The sequence below is a fragment of the Canis lupus genome, chromosome 24 (genome assembly GCF_048164855.1).
Source record: "Canis lupus baileyi chromosome 24, mCanLup2.hap1, whole genome shotgun sequence".
NCBI classification, from domain to species: domain Eukaryota; kingdom Metazoa; phylum Chordata; class Mammalia; order Carnivora; family Canidae; genus Canis; species Canis lupus.
In genome coordinates, this window is record NC_132861.1 from 12,889,299 (window position 1) to 12,916,806 (window position 27,508).

The following is a 27,508-nucleotide window of genomic DNA, read 5'->3' on the forward strand; positions in this document are numbered from 1 at the left end:
TTTAAAAAATAATAAAAAAAATAAAGTTAGTATCTTATTTTTCTTGGGTAAATACCCAAAAGTGGAACTTCTGGATAAAATGATTGTTCTATTTTTAATTTTTTGAGGATGATAATGTTTGTATTTTGGAACTTTAATTTCTGTGTGAGACCAAAGGAAGAGATGCATTTTGTTCAAATTTAAATGTTATGTAGCCTACTATCTGATGTGTCCTATCTGGTCAATTTGTTTCATGATTAATAGCTTTATTTGACACGGAACCTAATATAGGTATTCTGTACAAGTTGATATAATACCCCAGTGCATTTCAGGGGATTCTGGACATAAAATGAAAAGATATTTGCAAAGGTCTTTGAGGGGCTTGGGAAGGAAAGCAAGGTCTATCTTCATTGGACCCTACGGTGGACAGGGACTAAGTGTCTTTAAGGATTCTAAGTTGTCCAGCTCTAAGCTCATTTGAGGAACAGACCTGACGAATATTTGAGCTCAAAAACTTACCATGTGTATTAAAAAAGAGAGAGAGAGAGAGAGATCATGTTAATGAAGATATTAATTTGCCTGAAAAATCAAAAGACATAAAGAAAAGAAGAGAAAAGAGAAAAATAGACTCAGTTTTCTTTAATCATGAATTGTACCTATAGAGTTCCTGGTTTGGTATCAAGCACCTAACTAGTTGTTTTCTTTATTATCCCTAATTTCCTCTGATATCAGAGGAAATATGCCTATACAACCTTTCAGAGCAAGGCATTCCATATGTTTATTTGCTATTAGTATTATTAATAATATTATATTATATATTATATTATATTATTAATTCATGAGAGACACAGAGAGAGAGGCAGAGACATAGGCAGAGGGAGGAACAGACTCCCTGGGAGGAGCCTGATGCCAGGCTTGATCCCGGGTCCTGGGATCACGCCCTGAGCTGAAGGCAGATGCTCAGCCACTGAGCCACCCAGGTATCCCTATTATTTTCTTAAAGATTTATTTATTTGTACTTTTTAGAGAGGGTATACACGTGAGTGGGGGGGAGGGGCAGAGGGAGAGGAGAGAGAGAATCTCAAGCAGACTCCCTGCTGAGCACAGAGCCCCAGAGGGGCTCAATCTCACAACCCTGAGATCATGACTTGAGCCATAACCAAGAGTCTGATGCTCAACCTACTGAGCTACTCAGGCGACCCCATATGTTTACTGTTAATACAGAGTATTGATGTTTTATTTGGCAGACAGAGCTATCCATAGGATGGTTTGTATTGAGTTGGGCTCTTTCTGCTTCTTTGCTCATTATTGAGGACCTGGCTCTGAAGAATTTGGGTGTGGGGGGAGTTGGTGTTGTGTGAACATACACTGTTGGTTCAGACATTACTTGTGTCCTCATTCCTCGGTCATGTGGTCCATCTTTATAACTTATGTTCCCCTTCAAGATAATGCTTCATAGTTTGTCTAGATTGATTTGGAATTAAAATGTTGAGAATGGGAATAGTTTGAGTTGCTCAGTGACATATAGTCTCAGAGAAGTAGCCTTCCAGGCTCTATCCTGCCAGATGAGCCTTTGTCATAATATTTCCACCTTCAAGTTTCATGGTGGAGACATGATGGTAAAAAGTCTATGTGCAGACCAACTACACTTTTCACAACTTTATGGATTTAAATAATGTCCCTACTGTCTTCTTTCCAGCTTAAGGAATCCCTGTTCTGTACCTAATATTCATAAGTGAAATTAGTTGAGAGCTTTAATTCCTGTACTTTCTTTATTTGACTTTGGAATCAAAATTATGGCAACATTATTAAAGTAAATTAGATATCTTTCTCTTCTCTAGATTTGTTTTGTGAAACAAATTAGATGAGCTGATAGTGGAATATTGATTAAATCGTACCTAAGACCCTATGTGTTGATATGTATTTTGGGTGGCAGAGTGTATAGAAAGGAAACAATTTTGGGGGAGGCATTAATTCAATCTCTTTAATGGTTATTGATCTATTTGACTTTCCCAATTTCTCTTGAGTCAAAAGTTTTAGTTTAAATTTTTAAATTAAAAATAAAATAAAATAAAATTACATTAATTCAAATTTCTATCACCATTCTTAATATTTTGATATATATACTCAACTGTTTTTGAGGGAAAAAATTGTTATTGTCAACATAATATATGCCCAAAGTATAAAAGTGAGTCTTTTTTTTTTACTGTTTTATTTAGTTATTAAGTTTTTAATTTTAATACCAGGATAGTTAACATACAATGTGACATTAGTTCCCAGTATACAATACAGTGATTCAACCATTCTATACATTACTTGGTGCTTATCATGATAAATGTACTCTTAATCCCTTTACCTATTTCAGCCATCTCCTACCCCCACCCCTCCCCTTCTGGTAACCATTGGTTCATTCTCTATAGTTAAGAGTCTGTTTCTTGGTTTGGTTCTCTCTGTCCCTCTCTTTTTCCTTCCTATGACTATTTGTTTTGTTTCTTAACTTCCATATATGAGTGAAATCATATGCTATTCATCTTTCTCTGACTGATTTATTTTGCTTAGTATAATACTCTCTAGCTACATTGATGTTGTTACAAATGGCAGGATTTCATTCTTTTTATGGCTGAATAATATTCCATTACATAGTCATATTCCATTATATATATTTATATATATATTCCATTTTATATACATATATATCATATATAGATACATACAATACATACATACATACCACATCTTCTTTAACCATTCATCTATCGGTAGACGCTGGGCTATTTCCATATTTTGGCTATTATAAATAATGCTGCAATAAACATAAGGGTACATTTGCTTCAATGTGGATGGAACTGGAGGGTATTATGCTGAGTGAAGTAAGTCAATCAGAGAAGGACAGACATTATATGGTCTCATTCATTTGGGGAATATAAAAATAGTGAAAAGGAATAAAGGGGAAAGGAGAAAAAATGAGTGAAAATATCAGAGAGGGAGACAGAACATGAGAGACTCCTAATTCTGGGAAACAAACTAGGGGTGGTGGAAGGGGAGGTGGGCGGGGGGTTGGGGTGACTGAGTGATGGGCACTGAGGGGGGCACTTGACAGGATGAGGACTGGGTGATATGCTATATGTTGGCAAATTGAACTCTAATAAAAATAATTAATTAAAAATAAATAAATAAATAAATAAATAAATAAATAAATAAATAAGCATAGGGGTGTATGTATGCCTTTGAATTAGTATTTTCATATTCTTTGGGTAAATACCCAGTAGTGTAATTGCTGGATCATAGGGTAGTTCTATTTTTCATTTTTTGAGGAACCTCCATACTGTTTACCACAGTGACTGCACCACTTTGCATTCCCGCCAACAGTGCAAGAGGGTTCCTTTTTCTCCACATCCTTACCAACTTGTGTTTCTTGTGTTTTTTATTTCAGCCATTCTAACAAGTATAAGATGGTATCTCATTGTAATTTTTACTTATATTTTCCTGCTGATGAGTGATGTTGAGCATCTTTTAATACATAAAAATGAAGGTTTTTTTAAACCTACTCCAAACCTCACCATTAGGAAAAAAACCATCATTAACTAGACCAACATTTATTCCAAACAATGTTTAATCCAATAATACAAATAAAATGCAGATAGAAAGACTGATGAATGATGGATGAATGGATATTTATAAATACTATTTCTAGATAAATAGGCGTAGTTATAAATTTGTTCATTTTATCTAAATTTATTCAAGAAAAAAAGATTAAAGTGAAACTGAATTGCAGATAAATAAGGGACATAATTCTTTTAAATTTTCCCTATAGGGATACCTGGGTGGCTCAGCTGTTGAGCATCTGCCTTCAGCTCAGGGCATGATCCTGGAGTCCCAGGATCGGGTCCTACATCGGGCTCCCTGCATGGAGCCTGCTTCTCTCTCTGCCTATGTCTCTGCTTCTCCCTCTCTCTCTCTGTGTCTCTCATGCATAAATAAAATCTTTTAAAAAATAATAAAAAATAAATAAATTTTACCTATAGGTTAAGAAGAAATTTTTTTAAAGATTAAGGTATTAAATCCCTTGTGATTTTTTAAATTACTTTTTTTTTCAAATTTTAGACAGTATCAGTTGACTCCCTGCCATGAAAGCAGAGACACTAGTATTTTATTTCCTCTCATTTTCCTTCCCCTCCTGATCTTTGCTCCAATTTATAATATTTACATTCTAAGTAAGTAATGTATTTCCTGTAGCTGTTTACTACACATGTGTATATATATTCATGTCTTCAAATGGATTTAGTGTTCATCATAAATCCTTCACCATTGTTTCCTCATTCCTGAGTTCTTCTATTTGATTAACTTTTTTAATTGGCTGGGATTTGTTGTCAAGTCATCTACCTTTTCCATGAAGCATCATAGCATTGTATTTCTTGAATTCCACCATTTTTGAGAAATGTCAGCCCCTGCCTTTCTACTTGAATGACATCCTGGCCTGGTCCAATATCCCTTCCCTTAGAGCTTTGAAGGCAGTGCCCTGCTGTCTTCTGCCCCTGAAGGTCATGAGGGGAGCCCTATGGTCAGCTTAGTTTCTCTTCCTTATAAGTAATTTGCTTTTCTGACCAAATACTTGATAAATTCTTTTATTCTTAAAGTTCAACAGTTTCATTAGAATATATCTCTTTGGTGTTGTACCGTATTAAATTTCCCTGAAATAGGATTTGATCTTTTGGTCTGCAGAGTCAGGTTTTTATTTTATAGAATTTTTCTTACATAATTTGAATAAATATTCTCTTTACTTTTTAAAGATTGTTTTATTTTGTGATTTTTCACCTATCCTTTGCTTCAGGGTCGTCAGTTATCTTAAATTCGAATAAGTTCTTTGTTTTCACTTCTATGAATTCTTACTAGTTGCTTTCATATGGTTGTCTTTTTTGCATGTATTATTTCAAATATTTTAAGACTTTCCTTTATGTTAATAATCAGATTGTCAGTGGTTATCTGTCTGTTCTTTCAGTTCTTAATTTCTATACCTATTATGTAATGATGCTGTTTGGATATCAATGGGTTTTCTTGTGCGTGCAAATTCTTTTTAAACATTTTGTTGTTTCAAGATATTAGGGTGGGCTAGGTTATGCTACAGTAACTAATTAACCACCACTTCTCAATGGTTTATCACTTAGGTTTATTTCATTCTCATGCAAAGTTTTCCAGGGTAGTTCCTTTCCAAGATAACTCAGAGCCCAAGATATTTGCATCTCAGAAGCCTTGTCACAGGCTAAATTGCCTTGGCAGCCTTGGCAGGAGAAATGACAGGGTGAAGAGCTCATATCTGCTGACCTCAAGTTGTCTGAAATTGGCCTGGAATTGACACACGCCGTGCCATTTACATTTATTACTAGAATGTACACTTTTTGCCCAGAATGAATCAGATGGTAGTTGTAGCTGCAAGAAAGGCAAAGAAATGCAAAATATCTGTGGGCTGGGAAGAAGGAAATGACCTGAGATGGAGTGAACATTTAGCATTATCTTCTCCACATTTACCATACCATCTGCGAGCTCTTGTTTTATTGATTCATGGATTAAAAAAAAAAAAAAAAGAATTATTCTCTAATGTGAAGAGATCAGGAAGAGTTTTCTTTTTTTATTTAAGTGAAGTTTTCTCCTAAGTTTTTTGGCGATCTTGTGCTTGCTTGTTTGTTCCCTGCCTTCCTCTTGCTTTTTTTCTTTGATTCCCTCAGACAGCATATTTGCATAGTTGTCACGCTGGTTTTTTCCCTTACCTTGAGCAATTCTGTCCAGATCTTGTATTTTCTCTGTTACAAAGTGGGTCACTTCTTTTACTCCTTTTCTGCTGTATCTAAAAAATTTGTATCTCCCTCAAATTATAGTTTGAGGGTTAAGCTTTGCATATTGTATTCTTTTAATAGGAATAAGAGGGTAGTGGGAAGGAAAGAGTTTATCTGGGGTGCTAAGCCAGTATTTGTTAGGCTATATGATTGTTTTCTCTCTCCTGAGATCTTCTTAAAAATGCTAGACCCAGGAATCCCAGTGCCCCTGGAGAGGGGCATCTCTCCACTGGAGAATCTCAAATTCTCAGATTTGAGACTGTTTTTTGGGATATACTCACTTGTTTCTCTGTTATTGCTGTTTGTCAGACAGAAGGGGGTGGGTGAAGACACTTGCATAGCTTGTCCTCCCCGGTGGGTATGCAAAGGGTTTATCAGTAAGAATTCTTAGGATTTCTCTACTCACTGGTATGGTTTTGGGTGAAAGGGTGGAATTAGAAGTCTAGCCTTGCTGTGCTTCTCAGCCCTGCTCCAAAGGTCCTGTCTGTCCGTGGCTACTGGTATCTGACATGTATTCCATTAAGCTGTAATTCTATTCCTGCCTGTTTGCTGTTATTGCATATTTGGTGGATGGTTTTCATGGTTTTTTTCTTTTTCTTTAGCTATTAATGGAGGGATATTCATTGGTATAAATCTCATCTCTCATTTTAACCAAGACATCTCTTCAGCCCAATTTTGTATTTTTTTCCCTACAAGTAATTGTGAAATTCCCTTAAGCTTTAAAAATGATCTGTATACCACATAGTTCAGAGTTTTCTTGTGATTTTTAAAAAACTGTACCTGTAGATTTAGCACTTTGTTTGGCTCCTTTGTCTTTGCTAATAGGTAGATATTTTGGTTTTCTCTCTTTTTCTTCCTTACCAATTCTGCTAAAGTACTGTCTAGCTTTTGGCTTCTTTCTTTCTTTTTTAAAGATTTTATCTATTTATTTGACAGAGAGAGAGAACAAGTAGAGGAACTGGCAGAGGGAGAAGCAGGCTCCCCACTGAGCAGGGAGCCAGCTGTGGGCTGGATACCAAGACCCTGGGATCATGACCCGAGAAAGGCAGACTCTCAACCCAGTGAGCCACCCAGGGACCCTAGCTTTTGGTTTCAAAATTACAATAACAATAGAAAATCTACAAAAGCTTAAGGTATGTTCCCTGCCCCAATGAACTTTTAACAAAGGTGTGAAGAGTAGAAAAATTAAGATTTAAGTTATACATTATCAACTAGGAGATAAAATTGTAGTTTTAAGAATTCAGAAAGCAGTCAGGCAGGAGTAATTTATTAGTCTGGTAGGGCAACCATAACAAAGTAACACAGACTGAGTGGCTTAAACAACAGACATCTATTTTCTCATAGTTCTGAAGGCCAGAAATCTGAGATCAAGGTTTTGGTCCCGTTGGTTTCTTCCTCTCTCATTGCCTTGTGGTTGGCCATCTTCTCTCCCTGTGTCTTTGCATGGTCTTCCATCTTTGTCCTTTTTTTTTTCTTATAAGAACACTAGCTATATTGGATTGGGGCCCACCCTAATGACCTTATTTCATTAACTTTAGTAACCTCTTTAAAGACATTATCTCCAAATACAGTCATATTCTGAGATCCTGGAATTTAGGATTTCAACTTAAATTTTTAGGGAATGCCATTCAGCCCATAACAAGTAATCAGGAGAGACTTAGAGTAGTCAGTGTATGTAGGCTGAGAGATGAAAAAATATAGTGGCTTAAAAAAGACAAAAGATATGTTATTATTTTCTCATGAAACAATCTAGAAGAAATAGGTGGTGCAGGGTTTCCTCTGCGTCATCCAGAGACCCAAGTCTCTCTTGGTTGTTGTTCTACCATTTTCTAGAGAATCGCTCTCACCTAATGCCCAGAACTTGACCGGCATTCCATGAATGCTTGTGGAATACGTGAATGAATGACATAGTGTGTTCTGGGGCAGTGAATGGGCTATCATAAAGGAAGTAAGAATCTTGATAGAAACAACTAAGCAGGAAATATGATTAGGGGGATCCCTGGGTGGCTCAGCGGTTTGGCGCCTGCCTTCGGTCCAGGGCATGATCCCGGAGTCCCGGAATCGAGTCCCACATTGGGCTTCTGCATGGGGCCTGCTCCTCCCTCTGCCTGTGTCTCTGCCTCGCTCTCTCTCTCTGTGTCTCTCATGAATAAATAAATAAAATCTTAAAAAAAAAAAAAAAAGGAAATATGATTAAATATATATGTCTGGCCAGATTTGAGGAAGCCTTGAAAGTCAAAAGGGACTCATAGGGGATTGAAACTGAAAGGGATGAAGCAACTCCAACTCACTCATTTTATACAAATGATGAAATTGAGGCTCAAGAGGGTGAAATAATTTACCCATATAACTAATAAGTCATGCTATCCAGCACTATAACTCAGTTCCTCTGATTTCCAAGTTAAGGTCATTGCTTTTCTACCATAATAGGCAGAAGGTGGATACTCTGCTGTTTTCCACATGGAAGTGATGTAGTGATGTAATGTATGCCACGTTTTAGGAAGGTCAATTTTTATGGCTTTAATGTGATATATTTCCATATATCAGTGACTATCCGTGTACTCACTGCAGCTGACATTGATGCTTACACAAAAGATAATGTATCTCCCTCTTGGTTGTTAAGAGACCACTGATCTTGGTCTAGTTGGTAGGAGCTGAAAGGAGATCCTTTGTTCTGGGAGACTGAGCATTCTACCTAGTATGTATATGCACGGCATGCAGGGGTGAGTGTGGAAACTAATCCTGATTGGCCAAAGCCAGTCAAGGTAAATCTGCTCCCCCTTGCCAATGATTGGTCTAAAGATTGACATATGACCCATTTCTGGCCAATGAGACATAAAGGGGATTCTGTAGGGCAGCTCCTGGGAAATTCTTACATAATAGATAAGAGCCAGCAAGGAGCAGACACCTTTGCCCCGCTGCTTGCTTTGAATATAGTTGCGCAAGTCAACTTGTAACCATAGGCAATATCGGAGATGGCAGCACATAAAGACTGGGACAGCTTGCTTGGGTACTTTGTAACATTATGGGATTATCGCGTCCAACCTGGAACTGCCTTCCCCAGGCTCCTTGCTATGTGAGGTAATTAAATTTTGTCTTTATTGCTTGTTAATTTTAGTCAGGTATACTGTTACTTGCAACCAAAGCATGCCTAACCAGTACAGGCATTATATTTTCTTTTTAAACAAGCATTTAAATGCCTAAAGACATCCTCTTACAGTTCCCTATAGTTTCTTTTCTTTTCTTTTTTTTTTTTTTTTTAAGATTTTATTTATTCGAGAGAGGGAGAGGGAGAAGCAGACACCCCACTGAGCAGGGAGCCTGATGTGGGGCTCAATCCCAGGACCTTGAGATCAGGGCCTGAGCCAAAAGGCAGACACTTAACTGACTGAGCCACCCAGGGGCTCCTCCTCCTAGTTTCTAAAGAAGAAAGTACAAGATGAAAATCAGATCTGTGCATCCTAGGGGGGTGCAAGGGAGAGAGTGGCTGACCGGAGTGCTCAGGAAAGTCTTCATGATGCATATGGCACTTGGGCCAAGACCTGTGTAGTGGGTGAGGGCAGAACAGGTAGATGGAAACCGTCAGTGCATGTCACATGCAGGTGGAAGGTCCCAGCATGAGCAAATGAGGATGAGTCCTTTGGACATCCTAGAGGACTTGGATTCCAGTCTGCATTGAAACTCCTGCCAGAAGGAATGGAGCCTGTTTCTCCCTCTGCCTGTGTCTCTGCCTCTGTGTGTGTGTGTGTGTGTGTGTGTGTGTGTGTGTGTCTCATGAATAAATAAATTAAATCTTAAAAAAAGAAAGAAAGAAAGAAACTCCTGCCTGAAGGTTACAGTTCTCATGGATCCCACAGAAATCTTGTTCTTTCAGTCTTCCAGCACTCCCTGAGGACGACTGACAGTGAAGCCAGGTGCCTGTTGGAGTAGGAAGCTCTGCAGAAGAGCAACACATCGTCAGTCCTCATGGACTCCAACTCTAGGCTGTGATGCGGGCCTTTGCTCTTTGCTGGGTGGGTTCCCTTTGTTCCTAATATACCTTCCTCCTGAGCCTGAGAACTTCGTGTCCTCTATGGTCAGAGGTCCTCTTCATTTTGGTGTCAAGGGACCAGACCAACAGTCTAGAAATTTCCTTCATGGTCCTAGAGCATTCTAAGCTAATGGTGCTCCTGGTAGCCTCTTGCAAACTTTTTAACTTCTAGGTGTGGTCAGGCTCCTTAAATTGCCTAACACTATTAATGATGACAAATACCATACATGATAAAATATAAAATCGTGTTTTTAAATGACTCTTCATCTGTAAAACTGGACACTGTAGCTATAGAAGAAAAATCTGGTTTCTCATACTGATATACCACTAGCAATTATGTGGCCTTGGTTGGATACATCACTTAATATTTTGGGACTTCATTTTCTTCATTTTTAAAGAGATGAGTCACTGGGGCTTTTCTAAACTAAAATCATACTTTCAGTGGTTGTTTATAATTGTTGCTCTTTCTAGATACTGAAATTACAGGATTCCTATTTTGTTTTTTCCTACACTACCATTTTTAAAGTGGGAGAACATTTTTTTTTTTTTAAGATTTTATTTATTTATCCATGAGAGACACACAGAGAGAGGCAAGAGACACAGGCAGAGGGAGAAGCAGCCTCCTGCAGGGAGCCTGAAGTGGGACTCGATCTTGGGACTCTGAGATCACAACCTGAGCCAAAGGCAGACGTTAAACCACTGAGCCACTCAGATGCCCCAAGTGGGAGAACATTTTAAGCACAGAGAACCAAATAGGCAAAGGCAGAAGCAAGCCACAGCTTGCCCAGCAAAGCAAGGGGAATTGTGGCCATGGGAGGTCAAAGCAGGTCAGCAGCCTGCCTCCTTCTGTGTCATCCAGCTTATTTACTGCAGCCCTTTACCTGTGGATTCTTTGTGGGCCCAGAGCTCAATGGGATCATGCGGAATCTTTGAACAGGGACAGGGGTAGAATATCCCGTGGGCTCTGGAAGGGCAGGCCTCCTCCACTGCTGACCTTGGGCTCTGGAAGAGCAGGTCTCCTCTACTGCTCACCTGTCTGAGCCTCTAGTAGGTCCTGATACTGATCACAATCAGTTTCAGTTCTGCTGAAGGAAATTAAAGGAAGCTTTTAACCACACCCTACCCTTAAGGACCAGCCCCATGGTGGCAGCGGTGATCAGTGAGAAACTCAAGGAAAGGAGATCTCAGGACAAAAGGAGAATGGGGAGGCTTTCTCCCAGAGGAGATTCTCCCCTCACTGTCCACATTGATGGGTCTAGGTTTTTGCTTATTAAAGGAGCTGGTGGATTTTCTTATATAAACCTTAGGATTTTGTGCTGGAGCTTCAGTAGCAGAGGCCCCCGGAGAGAGAGGATGGGCAGCTGGACCAGGCCAGAATGGAAAGGACAGGAAGCAGGGAAACAGGACAGTGTGACCTGGTCCCCGCAGAGATGGCCATGAAATGCAACAGTTCCTCAGAGTCACATCCCAGCAGACAGACATGGGAGGGCTCCTAGTCCAGAGGATGGGGCCAGCAACTGGAGGGTCTCCAACACTGTCTTAGGGCAAGGAGAAGAGGGTCTACCCTTTATGGACAAAGCTATAGGTATAGCCAATGTGTTCAGACAGGCAAGGCCCAGTCCTAAGGGAGATCTGGAATGTGAGGACAGAAGTGCAGTCTACCCCACAGAGACAGGTGTAGGAGGATCAGTGAGGGAAATTGCAGAAGGCCATTACTAAGGTCATGACAACTAACATTTCCTCAGCGCTTATTTCGATCCAGGCACTATTATAAATTCTTTTCTGGATTCCTCTTTTAATATTCCCAACAACCATCCTGTGTCATCCCTGCTATGCAGAGTAAGGCCCTGGGCCCCAGAGACATGAAGTGGTTTGCTCAAGGTCATATATCCAGCAGGAGGCCGAAATCCCCAGCAGGAGGGCCCTGGAAGCTGCTGCACACACAGACCGTATACCAGGAGGAGCTCTTAGCTCTCCACTCAATTTTGTGTTGTTTTCTGAGTTCAGGTGGCCTTCTGCCCAAAGGTAGTGACCTTCATCTGAGTGAGATATGAACTGACTTGCAGGGAGAACCATCCTTTCTTCCTCTGATTTATTAGACAATCCTACACTGACCCAGTGGACAAAGCAGTGGGTCTTCAGGAACCAGCTCCCTCCTTCTGTCTAATAGGCTGGTTTTAAGAGACCAAAAGGGCAGGAGGACTGCAGGGGGAGAGTCCAAGTACAAGCATATCACCTCTCCACCTTTTCCCTCACTGTCAGATTGGGTGGTTGGAGTAGATCATCTATGATGTCCATTTGTACACTAATATTCTATAATTTTATGTTTATCTCCACCAGTCTTGTGGAATCTCTGCAACCATTGGAACCTCTCTTTTTCATATGTTCTAGAAAAAAATGTCCAGTTGTCTTGCAATATTGTCTTCCTGTTTCTAAAATTGTGTCGGATGCTGGCCAACAAATCCTTTTCTTTAAAAACATGGTTTTTAAAGTCCTTTAAGCACTAATACCATCCACAATCTTTAATAAATACCATGAAGAAAAGGGATTTTCAAAACTTGTGCAATTTTCTTTTCTTCGTCATTAGACAGTATTTTCCTTTTAAAGAGATTTTCCTATTTTCTTTCTTCATTTTCATTTTTGATCTTGTTTTATATTTATCTGTGTTAGTTCTCAACACAGCAGTACTTTTCAAATTTTAAAACTATAAGCTGTCTCTTCTGTGGTTGCTTTACATTAACTCATACCTCTTTATCAGTGAACTTTGGATTTGTGGACAACTCCTGCCAAGGACACAGTTCCTCACAACTATGAAACAAAGCTCTGGTCACTAGGTGGTATTCACTGTCCCTCTTTTCTAACTTCACTTTTTTCCTAGGCTCATATCTTAAAACTTAGTTTGAGCTGATAGTTTGTCTTTTCAATTTCAGATGCGGAAAGAAAAAGGTATTTTATTAAGAAAACATTTTAAGGGCAGCCCTGGTCGCTCAGTGGTTTAGTGCTGCCTTCAGCCCAGGGCCTGATCCTGGAGACCGGAGATTGAGTCCCACGTTGGGCTCCCTGCATGGAGCCTGCTTCTCCCTCTGCCTGTGTCTCTGTTTCTGTCTCTGTCTCTGTGTCTCTCATGAATAAATAAAATAAAATCTTTAAAAAAAAAGAAAGAAAACATTTAAAATATATACATAAGAGGGGGGCCTGGCTGGCTCAGTCAGTAGAGCATGCAACTCTCGATCTCAGTGTTGGAAGTTCAAGCCCCACATTGGGCATAGAGATTACTTAAAAAATAATAGTAAAAATCTTTAAGAACTGAACATCTGCATAAGAAAAAAGAAATACATATAAATTATATACCCACGATCCAGCTTCACATTGTCAATATATAGCCGATCCTGTTTCATCTTTACTACTCTTGGATAATTTTGAGGCACATCTCAGACATTTTATTGTGCCATCTGTGATTGCTTTAGTCAATGAAGAAGGAGAATTTTATTTAATTAATAAACTATTATTTGGCTGGGATTTACATTTCAGCAAGAAAAACCACACTAATATTCAGTTGATGTTTTGGACATTGATATGCTTTATATTTAAAAGCAAGATTTGTCTGTCATATCTTGACCCTAACTCTTTTTCTCTTATGTTGATAAGCTAGAGTAGCACCCCAAAATACAGAAACAATGGGGCAGCCTGGATGGCTCAGCCCTTTAGCACCGCCTTCAGCCCAGGGCGTGATCCTGGAGACTAGGCACCCTGCATGGAGCCTGCTTCTCCCACTGCCTGTGTCTCTGCCTCTCTCTCTCTCTGTCTCTCATGAATAAATAAATAAAATCTTAAAAAAAAAAAAAAAGAAACAATGATTCTGAGGAGACTTTCATTAGAAACGTCTAGACACAAAGTTATCTAACAGTCTAAAAATTGGCCAAAAGCAGTTTACAATGTGTCTTTCAAGTATTAATTGGAAGCTGTGTTCTCATTTTAGCTAGAAGTCAATTTTATAGATTCTTTTTTTTTTTTTTAAGATTTTATTTATTTATTCATGAGAGGCACAGAGAGAGAGAGAAGCAGAGACACAGGCAGAGGGAGAAGCAGGCTCCCCGCAAGGAGCCCTGACCCGGGGTTCAGGCCCTGAGCCAAAGGCAGATGCTCAACCACTGAGCCACCCAAGCATCCGCGGAATATTCTTTGTCAACAGAAAAAAACCTAACGCCACTTACAATACTCAATTTTCCCCTCCACAATAGGATTAGGAGAGATTTGGGGGTCTCACCTTCATACAAATGGACAATTTGCCAGAGTTTCCATCTGCCGATGACTTCTAAAAGTGCCCCCCGTGTTTCTGCGTTCCCACCCACCTCTGGTTCAGGTGGGCCTGTGGGGCTTGGGCAGAGTGGCCCAGCTCTCCGGCTTCTCCGTGACTTCCGCTGAGACAGAAGTCTACCTGGGAGGAGCCTGGAAGAGATGCAGGAAGGAAAGGGATGGTCTTCCACTGAAGCTGCCAGCAGGCCTGCCCTGAGGCTGTGCCTGGGGTTAGGAGAACTTTTGAAAAAGGAAGATTGAAGATGGATAACTCTGCTGGTCACCCCTGCTTACTCAGAAGTGGAAGAAGTTAGATTCATGGCTTTTAATAAACTTCCTAGTCATAGCCTGGCCATTACACAGAACTTGGACATTAGATATATAAGATATATAAGATTTAGATATATGAGATTTTTGACCCTGTGTTAGGGTCCAGCAATCTGATGATGAATTTCACTTCCTTCAAATGTTTGGACCTGAGCCAGATTATCACTTCAAACCCTGCCTTGGCTCAAGAGGAAATAAAGTAGGTTGCTTTCCATTGCCCACTCACCTCACCATGGCTGAAGCCAAATACTTTCTACTTCTCCCCTCCTTCCTCTTCCTCTTCTCACCTCCCCTGCTCATCTTCCCTCTCCCTCCTCTCCTTCACCCTTCCCCTTCTTTTCTTCATCCCTACACCTCCCTTTCTTCCTCCCTCCTGCTCTGCTTCCTCCTCCCCTTCTCTCCTTTACCACACCTTTCCCCTTTCTTTCCTTGCCCTCCTCTTCCCTCTTCCTCCCTCCCCTTGTCTCTCCATTACTCTCGCCCCTCCCTCCTTGCTCTCTCATTCTTTTCCTCCCTACCCCCCCCCCCCAATGTCCCCATCCTGTCCATGCTCCCTATCTTTGAGTCCTCCTGGGATCCTGGAGTTCTCTCGGGCCCCTCTGTCTCCTTCACCTGTACCCCGAAGTTAATTTCCCTCTCTGTCCCTTCCCTGAACTACCAACCAGCCTCAAAAAGATGCCAAACCCCTGAATAAATCAAAATGAGATAAGCAGGAGCAGTACCAACTTATGTGAAGAGCTGGTGGTCAGGAAGAAAGTGAAGTATGTGGAGCAGAAAGGAGAGGAATGAGGATGTTGGCAGCCACTGTCCCCTGAGAAACTGGATCCGAGCATAGCAGCATGTCACATCAAACCATAAGTGTGCCTGCCTGATGAGTTCAGCAGAGCTGGCTACTTGAGGTCGGTGTGTGTGTGCTTCTCAGGCCATGTGTTGAGTATACATGCATTGTGAGGTTGGGGGTGAGGGTTTTATAAGATCAATCGGTTCTTGTACCCAACGGTACACATATATGCTGGGCAGTGCGTAGCCACAAAGTATAATTTGTCTTTGCTCTGAAGTACCTAACACATGTGAGGGTAAAATTTTAATTGAGCTCCCCAATCTGATAAACTGAGCAGCTCCACACTTGGTCCACTATAGGAAGATGAGGCATTGGCTCCCCTGCTGTCCCTCACACTGATGCTTCCACACTATTCTTCAGTCTTGAATATGAAAGCTGTTGGTTTTACCAACACTGAGCCCCTGAATAGGGACTAGAAAGAATCCTCCAGAGAATGTTTGTAGCTGATAACAAGAGAGAGTGTCTGGTTTTGCAGGAGATGAAATGTTCTTTTGTATGTGAGCAGGAAGCAAGCAGATAGTCTACTTCAATAGCTTTTTATACCCACCAGGCATGTTGAAATTGATCTTTTCTATCGTGATTATCTATAAAACCTCTTTCGTTAGTGGTTTAGTTAGAAGAGTGCCAGTAACCTATTCTCATTCAAAGGCATTATCTCTTTGGAGGGAGGGGAGCTGAGAGCCATACCTTTATTCCCCATTTTTGTTTTGATATTCATTTGACTAAATATTAAAATTTAAGCTAAAATGAAATCTTGAACAAAACCTTGTGACAATTGGTAGTATCTTGAATTCTTTGTGAGGAGGCTAACACAGCCACCGAAATGAGAGGTCGGAAAGAAACTGTGGACTATAATTAAAAGCCTGCAACCTTTCAAAAGAATAGTTGAGGAATTTGTGGAGGACCACTCTTAATGCAGGATGATTTAGGCATAAATGAAGTTAGATTGATTTGACCATGACTCTTCTGGCTTTATTTATTTGTTTCTTTTTTAAGTGTAATTGAGCAATATATTAGTATTTTGGGGTGGTATCTTATAAATACAAAGATTGCTTCAGCTGGCCATCAAATATCTGTTGTGGCTTCACAAACTCGATGTAAATTTACTTCTGGCAGCAGGTGTATACAGTGCTGTCTCTTTGGGTGTTTACAAAGTCAAATGGCATTTTTAAAGTTGAATTACATTTTTGTAGGTTGTACTATGGACTCCTGTCCTCCAGAGTCAGCTAAGTGTCTGTCCCTCCTGAGCTCTCAGGGCAGACCATGAGGACCCTAGCCCCCTCCACACTGTGATCCCTGCACTGTATTGTTATGGCCTCTTTAACCTGCCAACCTTCTCCCCAGATTCTAAGTCCCTTAGAAGGCAGAGAACTATCTTCCCTTCCCAATGTTTGTAGCCCCAACACAATGCCTGTCCCCTGTGAAGTGTTGCAGAAGGCCAATGCTGATGGCTTCTCCTTGGGAGGGAGCCTGGGAGTGACAGGCAGCTCTGAAACGAGGCAGAGGGGCACTTTCACACTCCCAGTGTGTCCCAGACTGTGACCTGTGCTCAGGGATCTGTGGGAGAAGGATCAGCTGTCAGCTTCCAGCAATCCGTACTTACTAACTGTTCAGGGGATGCTGTGGTTTCCCAGGGGCGGGGTTTGGTAGAGGAAAGGACCCAGGGAGAGTGGTGAGGAACCCTGGAAACATAGAAGGGGCAGGTGAAGCCAGCAGGGAGCAGTGACTCCACGAGGTCTTCGACTCAGGCTCCGGGGCGGGGGCGCCAGGTGTGGGTTCGTTTCCTGCACGGGGCGGAGGGTTGCAGGGACCTATCCTTGCTCCTCCAGCCATAGGTGTGGCAACTTCGAGGTTGCCCAACGTTCCCAGGCCGGGAGGAGTCCAGACCTGGTCCGGTTGAGGAGTTATCACAGTCCCTTTTTATCAAGACCGACCAATCACCTGGCAGGTTCCAATAGAACTATTTTTCAAACTAGCGGTGTTTCCAAAGACAGGACTGGGCTCTCTGTGGAGTCTAGGACGATTTCAGCCTTTGAGGTAATGGAGACATAATTGAACAACGAGGAATTAATGTCATTGCAAATGATCTAGTGCCTCAAGTTCATTTCATGGGTTTTGTTCGAAGAGCAGCAGTCACTCATCTTGCGTGGCCAGCTGCCGTCAGAAAGATTTTGTTCTTTTTCGAGAGTATTTAGGAAATAAAGCTCAAGTGCTCGGCCCCTGCAAGTTGAAGGAGCAGTTTCACGCCTCAGCTTTTGACAAGGTACCACGATGCTATTCGTTGTTTTGCTTCTAGGAAGCGGAGGGTTTAGGAAACGACTTGGGCGGGCGCATCCCCGCGGCTGAGAGGACACAGACGTGCTCCCCTGGGACCCGAGAGGCTTCTCGGTCTTCCCGAAGGTGCCGGTCCCTGTGCGGAGGGTCCCCGGCGCCCTCCTAGACGCGGGGACACTCAGGGGGGTCTGGGGTGGCGGGGCCGGGCGGGGAGGACGAGGACGAGGAGGGAGCCGGACTGCGCCTCACTCCTCCGTGCCAAGGACACCGTCGCGGGGGCGCGGCCGGCTTCCCACGGATCGGACTTTCCGCCCCCGGGGCCGGGCGGCGCAGCTCCAACCCGGTCCCCCTTCCCCGCTTCGGGCGGCCCCCAAAGGCTGAGTAAGCGGGCGGAGGGAGGGAGGGGGCAGGGAGGCTGCGAGGATTTCCTGAGCGCTGCGGGGAGGAGGAGGGGACCCGGGCGGGAGGGCCGGGAGCGAGGACCCTGAACCTGCCGCGGCCGCCTCCGGGCCGAGCAGCCGGCGCCTCCCCGCGAGCGCTCGCCCGCCGCCCGCCGCCCGCCGCGCCCCCGCCGCCCGCCCCCGGCGGCCCCCGCCCCGCTCGGGAGCCGTAGGGAATCGGGTCCCGGAGGAAGAGGGTAGGTGGGGAGGCGGATGAGGGGTGGGGGACCCCTTGACGTCACTGGAAGGAGGTGCCGGGGTAGGAAGTGGGCTGGGGAAAGTTTATAAATCGCCCCCGCCCTCGGCTCCTCGGAATCGAGGTCCGCGGAAGGCTCGGAGCGCGCCTGGCGGACACTCCTGCGGCTCCTCCCCGGCGGCGGCGGCGGCGGCTCGGAGCGGGCTCCGGGACGGGCTCGGGAGCGGGGGCGCAGCGGCCGGAGGACGCCGAGCTGCGAGGATTACCCGGGAGGTGGTGGTCTCCCCGGCTGGAGCCGCGGCGCGGGGACTCGGGGCGCTCGGGGCGCTCGGGGCGCAGGACCGGGGGGCGCGCGAGCCGGGTTCGGGCGCTGTGGCCCGCGAGCAGCGCGGGGACCGGGCGGGCAGGCCGCGTCACGCTCACCATGGTCAGCTGCCGGGACACCGGGGTCCTGCTGTGCGCGCTGCTTGGCGGCCTGCTGCTCACAGGTGAGGCTCGCGCGGGGCCCGGAGGGGGCGGCAGGCGGGCACACCCTGGGGGCCGGGGCCGGGAACGGGGCCGGGGCCGGGCGCACGCGGGGAGGGGAAGCCGCGGCCGCCAGCAGCCAGCCTCGCCGGGAGCCTGGGACCCGGCTGTCGAGGGCACGCCCGGGGCGGTGGCGCCCTCGTCTTCCGTCGGGCAGGCGGTGCGGGCACCTCGGGGAGCGGCTGGCGGAGGCCGGCGGGCATCGCCGCCCCGAACTGCTGCTGGCGCCGAGCTCGGGGACGCGTCGGGTGGCCTTTGGCGGCCGCAGTCGCCGATGCGGGCCTCCCAGCCCGGCAGCCAGGGCACCAGGCTTGGGGGACGCCGCGCCCCGGACCGGCCCGACCCCCACAGCCTGCTCCCAGGCGGCCCGGCGCGGGTCGGCGGGGCCCACCGGAGCGCGAAGCCGCGGCTTCCCCAAGGTCCGCGAGGCCGCCGCGGGCTGCGCCGAGGCCCCGGCGTTGGTGCCGCTGGGCACCGGCCAGCACATCTTGCCTCCAGCGCGGAGGAGGAGAGCCCACCCGGACGAGGTCGCGGGCCTGCCAGGACCAGACAGCTCCCAGGAGATGGCAAACGGCTGGGGTCCAACGACCCACTCCGGGTCCCCGGGCCCGAATGCCCCCAGGAATGTTCAGCAGCTTCTGCTCCCCGCGGCGTGGCGACCGCCGGGCCGAGCGCGCTGCGCGCCGCCACCCCAGTGGGGCCTCCGCGGCGGGTCCAGCGCAGGTCGCCGACCTGAGTGAACCTGACCGACCAGGGCGCTCGAGAACCAAATACCGTTAAGTTTCAGGACTGCAGGCCTGATCTCTCCATTCCGAGAGAAGAGAGGGAGGACGGTTTGGACCAAAGATGCGGTCTGAGGAATCCGTGAGGTCCACCCCTTGGCTGGGGATTCGGGAAACGAGCGGCAGGACCGCCCGGGGCCAGGAGGTTACGCCGCCCTTGGTGTGGAGGTTCCCCCGCTCGGGGTCAAAGCCCGAGGGGACCTGGGGTCCCAGACTCGCCTTTGCTGCCCGTTGGGCTGAGAGGCCAAGCGCCCTCCGGACCAGTGCCCCCGGGCGCAGAGAGCCTTATTTCCGAGTGCCTTTCTTTTAAGGATCCTGGAGAGAAGGTAAAATAATGAAATGAAATACAGTAGCATTGAAAAGTTATTGTAGTCCTTCTGGGGAAGGAAAAAGTCAGTAGGGCTGGGCATATCTTTTTAAATGCTTGTTAAACCCTCAAAGTACTAACTTAAAAAAAAAAAAAGATTCTTTCTCAGTGGGAGGAGTATTTAGATCGTCCGTTTCTGAATAACAATAGTTGCAATTAGATTGGCGAAACCATTGAACTGACCGGCAGGCGTTGTCCTAATGTCTGAGAACTTGCTGTAATAAGTTGGGAAAGTCGGTAACAACTATTTTTTAAATGAAATACTGCTTTTCTTTGACAAAAATACTTTTTTGTTGTTGTTTTGAAAAGCCGCTTACATTTAAGTATAGTTGCTCAGAGCGCTTAAATAACTTCTGAAGTGCCTTCGCCTTTTATGTAAAGGTAAATCCAGGTAAATTCCTGTGAATCCAAAAAATGGAGGGAAAAGTGTGTGTTTCATTGCTTTTCTGCTTCACACATAAACATCTTTACTGTTGTTTCAAAAGCGGTAATCACCAGTATAGTTCTGTTGGTGATTAGGCGCAATTTAAATCAGTGGAAGCTTATCAGAAACCTGAGCAAGATTCCCTTGAGATCTTTTTAAGGTTTTATTTTCCTTAAACGAGGCAGAAATGTTAGGACTCTTCTGTGACTTAAAAAAAAAATTGTTTATGTGTTACAACAAGAAAGCAAGACAAAACATTAGCAAGGTGAGAACCTCTTTACCTGCTGGTTTAGGAGTGTGGTTTCACTGGTTGGGATGCGTAATTGTTAAAGCATGGCTTTGTAGACCGCCGGCTTCTGGCTGGTTAACAGACAAATCACAGTAAAACAGCTGCTTTCCTTGTAAATCGCATCAGGGCTTTCAGACTGAACTGAGGGCTAGTGGTGTCCAGAAAGAGGCCAAGTCTCTGCCTTGTGGTTTTAATCAGGAATCTGCTCACCTTCAGGTGCTCTCTAACCTTTGAATATTTGTGAGTTATTAATATTTTGAGCGTGTGTGTGAATGTGTGTGCATGCACGGAGGTATAAAATAACCAGAGGCTCAATCAGACAAAAAGATAATGCATTTCCCCCTAAAGATTACATTTACCTTCTTCCAAATACCTTGAGAAATTAAAAGATGACTGCAATTCAGATATTTTCAAGTCTTCTATATTGCGATCTTTCTCTCTAAAAATTATACCTCCCTTCCTCTGGCTCAGTCTCATTTTTCTTACTTTTTAAGTCACCCTGTCCATGATTAAAGCCACAGACCCCCCCCCTTTTTTTTCTGTCCCCATTTTTGGAGGGGGGGGGCGTGTGTTTGAACAGCTGACATTTACAGTTTGCTATAACTAACTGGAAATGCAACACTTCTGAATCTTGTGAGGGAGAAAAAGCTACATTAATAATGTTAAAGTGTGCCTGAAGATAAGACTCATATCCAAATAGAATGTAATAAATCTTTCAAAATAAGGATTTTACATGACATAGTTTTACATGACAAGGTTTGTTGTTTTCTCAAAGGTTTTGGAAGCCACCACACTTTTTTGGTGGTGCTTTTCTGTATTGCATATTTGAAATATTAATTAGTTAGCACCTTTGGCAGTCCTTGGAGTTTTCCATCCGACACGTGTTGCAGATGAACTGTAGGTGGTCACCTGCCCTAGTTCCTTAATATTTTTACCTTGTTTGTTTACTGTTATTTTAAATTTTTTTCTTTATCTGTTGAAAATTCTGTAACAGGCTATCCAGCTCCTCTTCCAGGGATAACTCCGTGTATTTTTCGTTTTCTTATGTGAAAGTCAGAAGTTAGAATAGATGCCTATTTCTAAGGCACCTTTCCAAATATTTAAGCGAATGAGTCCAAGGAATAGGCTCAACTTGTTGTGTGTCTCTTTCTCCTCCCCAACGCCTTTATGCATTTGCATATAAAATGGCTGATAAACCCAGTAATGCCAGAGTTGAGTGTGTAAAGAACTGGGTGTCACCGGCTATCAGTAATCACATTGCGTTTTTTTTGTTTTTTTTTTTTTTGTCTTCCATCACCTGGTTAACTCGCTCTTTGATGGGTTGCAAGAGCTAAGCTGTTAGAAGCTGTCTGAACCAGCAGTAATCATAGGCTTCTTTTTCTTTTACAAACAGAATATGTAACTCTATGAAGTAAAACTCTACCTCCTAACTCTGGTTACATTACCTCTTCTAAGGCTGTTAGTCATTTCAACTCAGAAGAATTTCTTGGGTTTTATTTGGTTTTTTGTTGTTTAATTCTCAGTTTTTTGACTCAAAAAGAACTTCATTCTAAAAATTTCAAATTGCAGGGTTGCCCCGGTGGTTCAGCTGTTTAGCGCTGCCTTCAGCCCCGGGTGTAATCCTGGAGACCTGGGATCGAGTCCCACCTCGGGCTCCCTGCATGGAGCCTGCTTCTCCCTCTGCCTGTGTTTCTGCTTCTCTCTCTGTGTGTCTTTCATGAATAAATAAATAAAATCTTAAAAATAAATAAATAAAAATTTCAAATTACAACAGGGATACTAAGCCTCTTATTTAAAACTGGACCTATTTTATATGCTCTTTTAGAACAAACCAAATAATCACTTTGTTCTCCTCACCAGAAAAGTATTGAGACATTCAAAATCCACTTTGAACATATGTAATATAGCAGTTGGAAATATATTGCCAAAAAAATGGGTTTTATATTGACCAAAAAAAATGCAGCGTCCTTGAGAGGGTTTTTGCCAGGTTGTGGCTGATGTTTCCTCTGGCTTGGGAAGTTCTGCAAAGCACGAGCAAACTGAGATGTGTATGCGAGCAGGCCTAAGAATGGAGAGAAAGTGGAAGAAGCCCTCTTGGCACTTGGGTGTTAAATGCAGAGCTTGCTGACTATAGGTTTCTGGTACAGTTGCATGGTTAGGAGTTTATTGGATATCAAGTAAATAGAACTTTTCAGAGTACTTGTCATTGTGGAGAGGTGAGGGAAGGACATGTGAAATGATACCAGACCTTCTTATTTTTTCTTTAAACGAAAATATATTATTAGGAGTGGTTAAAAGCATTAAAAACATCTGTTGCATTGCTTTAAATAATTTAATAGGACAGGACAGTCCATTCCGTTCCAATGGTTTTAGTGTACTGGTGAGGCTTGTAAGGAATGACAAGATCTCCTACCAAATGCTTTCCAGGATCATTGTTGATTCCTCACGCACTTGGGTGCCTTGGAAATTGCATGCTGCTGATGACATTACTGGATTTTATACCAGATTGAGGGAGGGAAAAGGAAATGGGAGGAATGGGGTAATTGAGGGAGGGATTGAGAGGAAAGCCTCTGGTTTAGCATCTGGGACTTCAGGGGGGTTTCATTAAGGAAATGGTTCCATTGAGTCTGCTGAAGATAGTGGACTAGATTTCCTGCATTGCTGCTGGGCGGATGTGGGGGGATGTCAAGAATTCCTGGGGATTTCCCATCAGTCTTGGTAAGCTGGATGCCTGAGAGCCATATCTCATTATTGCTCCTTTTCTTGATTTTTGAGCTCCTTTCGAGACCTGATCTTGTCTCCCAGACATATAGGTTGTGAAAGCTAGATGTAATCTCATAGATCCAACGTTCTCATTTCAAAGATGAGAAAACCCACCCCGGCCTGGTAGTCTTCTTCCCCCAGGGGCAGGAGCCGGCTAGTGGCAGACCCAGTCGTAGAACCTACTGTTCACAGTACAGATAACATTTCTTCTTCGTTTCTCTTTCCTCCAACCCAAGCAGAGTAGAGGTGTTCAGAAATTTGTTGAATGACTTTATTGCAGTGCTAATGTTTCTATTTTAAATGCTGGCATCTTTTGCAAAGATGAAATCTTCCTGTTTTCTTAAAGCCCACAAGGAGCTTAGATTAAGAATATCAAAATTATGGCTGCTTAGTAGTACACTGATCCATATGGTGAGCAAACTAATTCTCCTCGTGACCCTTCTTTTGAACTGCTATGCCAAGCTGTGGCCAAAGTAGTTGCAGCCTACATCACCGGCCTCGTTTCTCCCCACTTCCCTCCACATACTCTGTGACCCAGCTAACACAAACCCTTCCTCACTCAAAGAACTTACTCACCCTTCTCAGGATAGGCCTTGTGCATTTGTCACTCTGTGTTCATACTGTTTGCCTGCAAGATCCTTTCCCTGCCTCCGCATTTCCTCCTCTGCCTTTCAAAGCCTTCCAAAGATCAGAAATCACAATCTCTTTGAATTCCTCCTTATAATTACAGACAAAATTTATGTTTTCTTCTCCTATATGTTCCCTCCTCTATACAGCCCTGATATATATCCTTTCTAGTTCTCACCTTGTGTCATGACTCTTCTGTCAATGTGTCTGTCTCCTTGCCCTCTGATCCCTGGCACCTAGTATAACGCCTGGCATGGAGGGCCTTAGTAAGTGCTAGAATGAATAATTATGTAGCCCCACTACTATTTCAAAGCAGCAAGCTCTCAGGGCCAGATATGAATTTGTCCCAGTATGTGAATGTACTCCTGCCTGTCCAATTGGCCTCAGTTATAGTGAATTCCTCACAGGGATGGCTCCCCATAGAGAATGTTGGTCTGCAGTGATAACTTTGCAGTAAGTGTCTAAGAGGAAGGAAATCAGCTGGGATCTTCAACTCTCTGAGACCTCTCTCTCTTGTAATCCTCTCTTTTGTCCTGATGCTTTACTGGGGACTCTGCGCATGCCCACAAAATTATAAGACAGTCTTCTCAGAGTGTGTTCCTTGGTTCAGCAGCAGCAGCAGCATCCCCCCGGACAACTTAATGAATCAGAGAGCCTGTATATTCATAAAGTCCACCGATGTTTTGTTTGCACATTAAAAATGGAGAAGCACAGGGATCCCTGGGTGGCGCAGCGGTTTAGCGCCTGCCTTTGGCCCAGGGCGCGATCCTGGAGACCTGGGATCGAATCCCACGTCGGGCTCCCGGTGCATGGAGCCTGCTTCTCCCTCTGCCTATGTCTCTGCCTCTCTCTCTCTCTCTGTGACTATCATAAATAAAAATAAAAAAAGTTTAAAAAAATAAAAATGGAGAAGCACAGATTTTAGTAAAGGATTCTTAGCTCTGGTGTCAGGATCTAATTAGTTTTTTTTATCAACCACCCTAGTGATGACCTGTGACCTGTGTGGCTAAGGGACTAGACCTGGGCCAGCTAGGAGCCTCTTTTGGCTCCCACATTGTTCTTCTTGTGTCCTGTCTTCTCCTGGGACACCTGGGTCCTTCTTCAAGACTCTTTTTATGAAATCTTAGACTTGGCTTGGACCTGTAATCCAAGTAAAAACAGAGGTAGTGGGTGAACAAGTAAACAGAGTGAGTGGCAAGATCAAGTTCTTAGAAAATGCAGACTCGGTGAAAAATCATAAAAATGACATTAAATAGATAGCAGTCAACCATAAATAAAAGTTTTATGAGGCATTTGCTTTCAGAAAAAATTATTTGGTGACATCAAGCAGCGAAGGTAAGTGTCCTCTGAATCTTGGTTGTCAGGAAGGCATCACTGTCTCATTATGTCTTGCTACTCTGATAGCACGTTTTTTGTTTTGTTTTGTTTTGTTCTGTTTGTGCTTCTTACTGGGATGAAATTCAATGTGTTTTGTGCTTGTTCTTCCTCGTCTCTTACAGCAAATCTTGGCAAATGCTTTTGTCCTTTCACAGATTACCATATTGCCTACAGGCACTTTTTCTCAGCCTGGTCTTCTAACCTATTTAACTGATGGAGTGTGAATGAATTTCCTTTCAAGCTACAGACACACCCATGTGGTCCCCAGAAGCAAAGCTGTAACAATGGTCAGATGCTTGTGTTGCAAGAGGCCTGAAGTGAACCTTATATAAATGAAAAAAGCCTTTGCTTTCATTAGACACAAAGATGAAAGCATTTAAACTTCTGTGAAGCTCTTTGCCTCTTGCTAGGGCCATGGTCCCCCGTGTTGACCCTACATTAGAATCATCTGGGGAGCTTTTAAACCTACCTTGCCCTGGCTGTACCCCTTACCGATTTAATAACAATCTCTTGAGTGGGAACCAGGCACCAGTAATTTATAAAGCTCCCAGGTGATTTCAGTGGGCGGAAGAGGTTAAGAACCTCCTATTTTATCATCCATCTGAATCACCTGGAGAGCTTGCTGCGTTAGAGTGCTGAGCTCCACCCCAGAGTTTCTGAGGTGGAAAAAATGCAAATTATTGGCCCTTTGGCCTGGGGTGGGGCCAATAATTTGCATTTCGAGCAAGTTCCCTTGTTGTCGCTGTTGCACCTCATGCCGAGACCACTTGTTGAGAGCCACTGCCCTACAGGCTGGTTGAAGAGACCTGGCCACCTTGGAGACCCAGTGCCAATCTGTAAAAGGCTCTAAGTCCTCACTAGACATATAACAAAGTAGAGGAAACTATTTACAAGAATTCCTATTTACAAGAATGCCAGGAAGGGTATGTGTTAGTAGTGTGGCAGAAGGAATATTAGGGTAAAGTGCTTGGGGCACACAACAAACAAAAGTGGCAAAATTGCCTTCTGAGGAAGGTGGATCCGGTTGGTGTGGGTGGGGTATGTGAGTTAGGAGTCAGACTGAATTGCAGGTGTAGACAGTAGAGCTAATAGTAGTTCTTCTCTGCCTTATGCCTCAGAACGCTCAGGCTTTCATCTGTATAAATATTGCTAAGTGTCTACAGGGTCCTACTGAAAGGGCCATGCCATTGACCTGTCCTGGGCACCCAAGTACCTCGGGCCAGCCCTGCCACACTCCGGGATCCCCATGCAATGCGGCCTGAAGCCTCATGATGCTTTGCCTCCATAACTGAGCTGCTTGGCCTGTGTTTCCTTTGCTGGGATCAGTGTCTGCCACTTGGGTGGCTGAATTCTATGTGCTGGTTCTGCTGACTTTCATGGTGTTCCAGAGGTCTGTCCCCACTGGTTAGTGAGAAGAGTTTGCTGCTTGGCCAGAAACAGAGCTGGCCTCTCGTGCAGAACCATGTGCTGGAAACTTTCTTGTGAAACATCAAGAATCCAAGTTGTATCTCCTTCCCTGAGAGCACCTAAGGGTACCTCTGGGGCATTGGAGGCTGAATGCTATGTGTGCTCCACTTGGATGCTTAATGTTCAAATATAGAAAGAACATATCTGGGGCACCTGGGTGGCTCAGTGGTTGAGTGTCTGCCTTCAGCTCAGGTCGTGATCGCAGGGTCCTGCGCTTGGGTCCTGCGTTGGAGGGGAGCCTGCTTCTCCCTCTGCCCACATCTCTGCCTCTCTCTGTGTCTCTCATGAATAAATAAATAAAACCTTTAAAAAAGAAAGAAAAAAGAAAGAAAGAAAGAAAGAAAGAAAGAAAGAAAGAAAGAAAGAAAGAAAGAAAGAAAATATCCTTTACCCACTCCCACTGCTGAATCACTGCTTCTGAAGGGCTAACTCAGGATTGCATTTGTATCTGTCATCTATTGCTATGTGATAGGTTGCCCCAAAACTCACTGGCCTTAAACAATAATTCATTATGCGTTCTGAGTCTGTGGATTAGGAATTTGGGCGGAGCTCAACTGAGTGATCTTTCCCTCAGGGCCTAGCTGGATCCCTCATGCAGCTGTCCTTCATTTGGCATTGCCACTAGGCCCTTGCCACTGCCTATTGCTGGGTCTCCCCTCCACACACGGAGTTT

The 27,508-nt window shown here is 44.0% G+C and overlaps 1 protein-coding gene across 5 annotated transcripts in view; it reads left to right on the forward strand.

Annotated features, from left to right (window-relative positions):
* The first annotated feature begins 17,548 nt into the window (after positions 1-17,548).
* Positions 17,549-27,508, forward strand: part of FLT1 (fms related receptor tyrosine kinase 1) — a 178,921-nt gene continuing 168,961 nt past the window's right edge. For 3 of the 5 annotated variants that reach the window (XM_072795626.1, XM_072795632.1, XM_072795633.1), the window contains exon 1: positions 18,505-18,702. In XM_072795626.1, coding sequence (XP_072651727.1) covers positions 18,639-18,702 — 64 coding nt within the window. In that variant the 5' untranslated portion in view covers positions 18,505-18,638. Of the gene's footprint in view, positions 17,568-18,288; positions 18,703-27,508 lie in introns of those variants that run through there. The other 2 variants (XM_072795627.1, XM_072795628.1) reach the window with 2 other exon arrangements.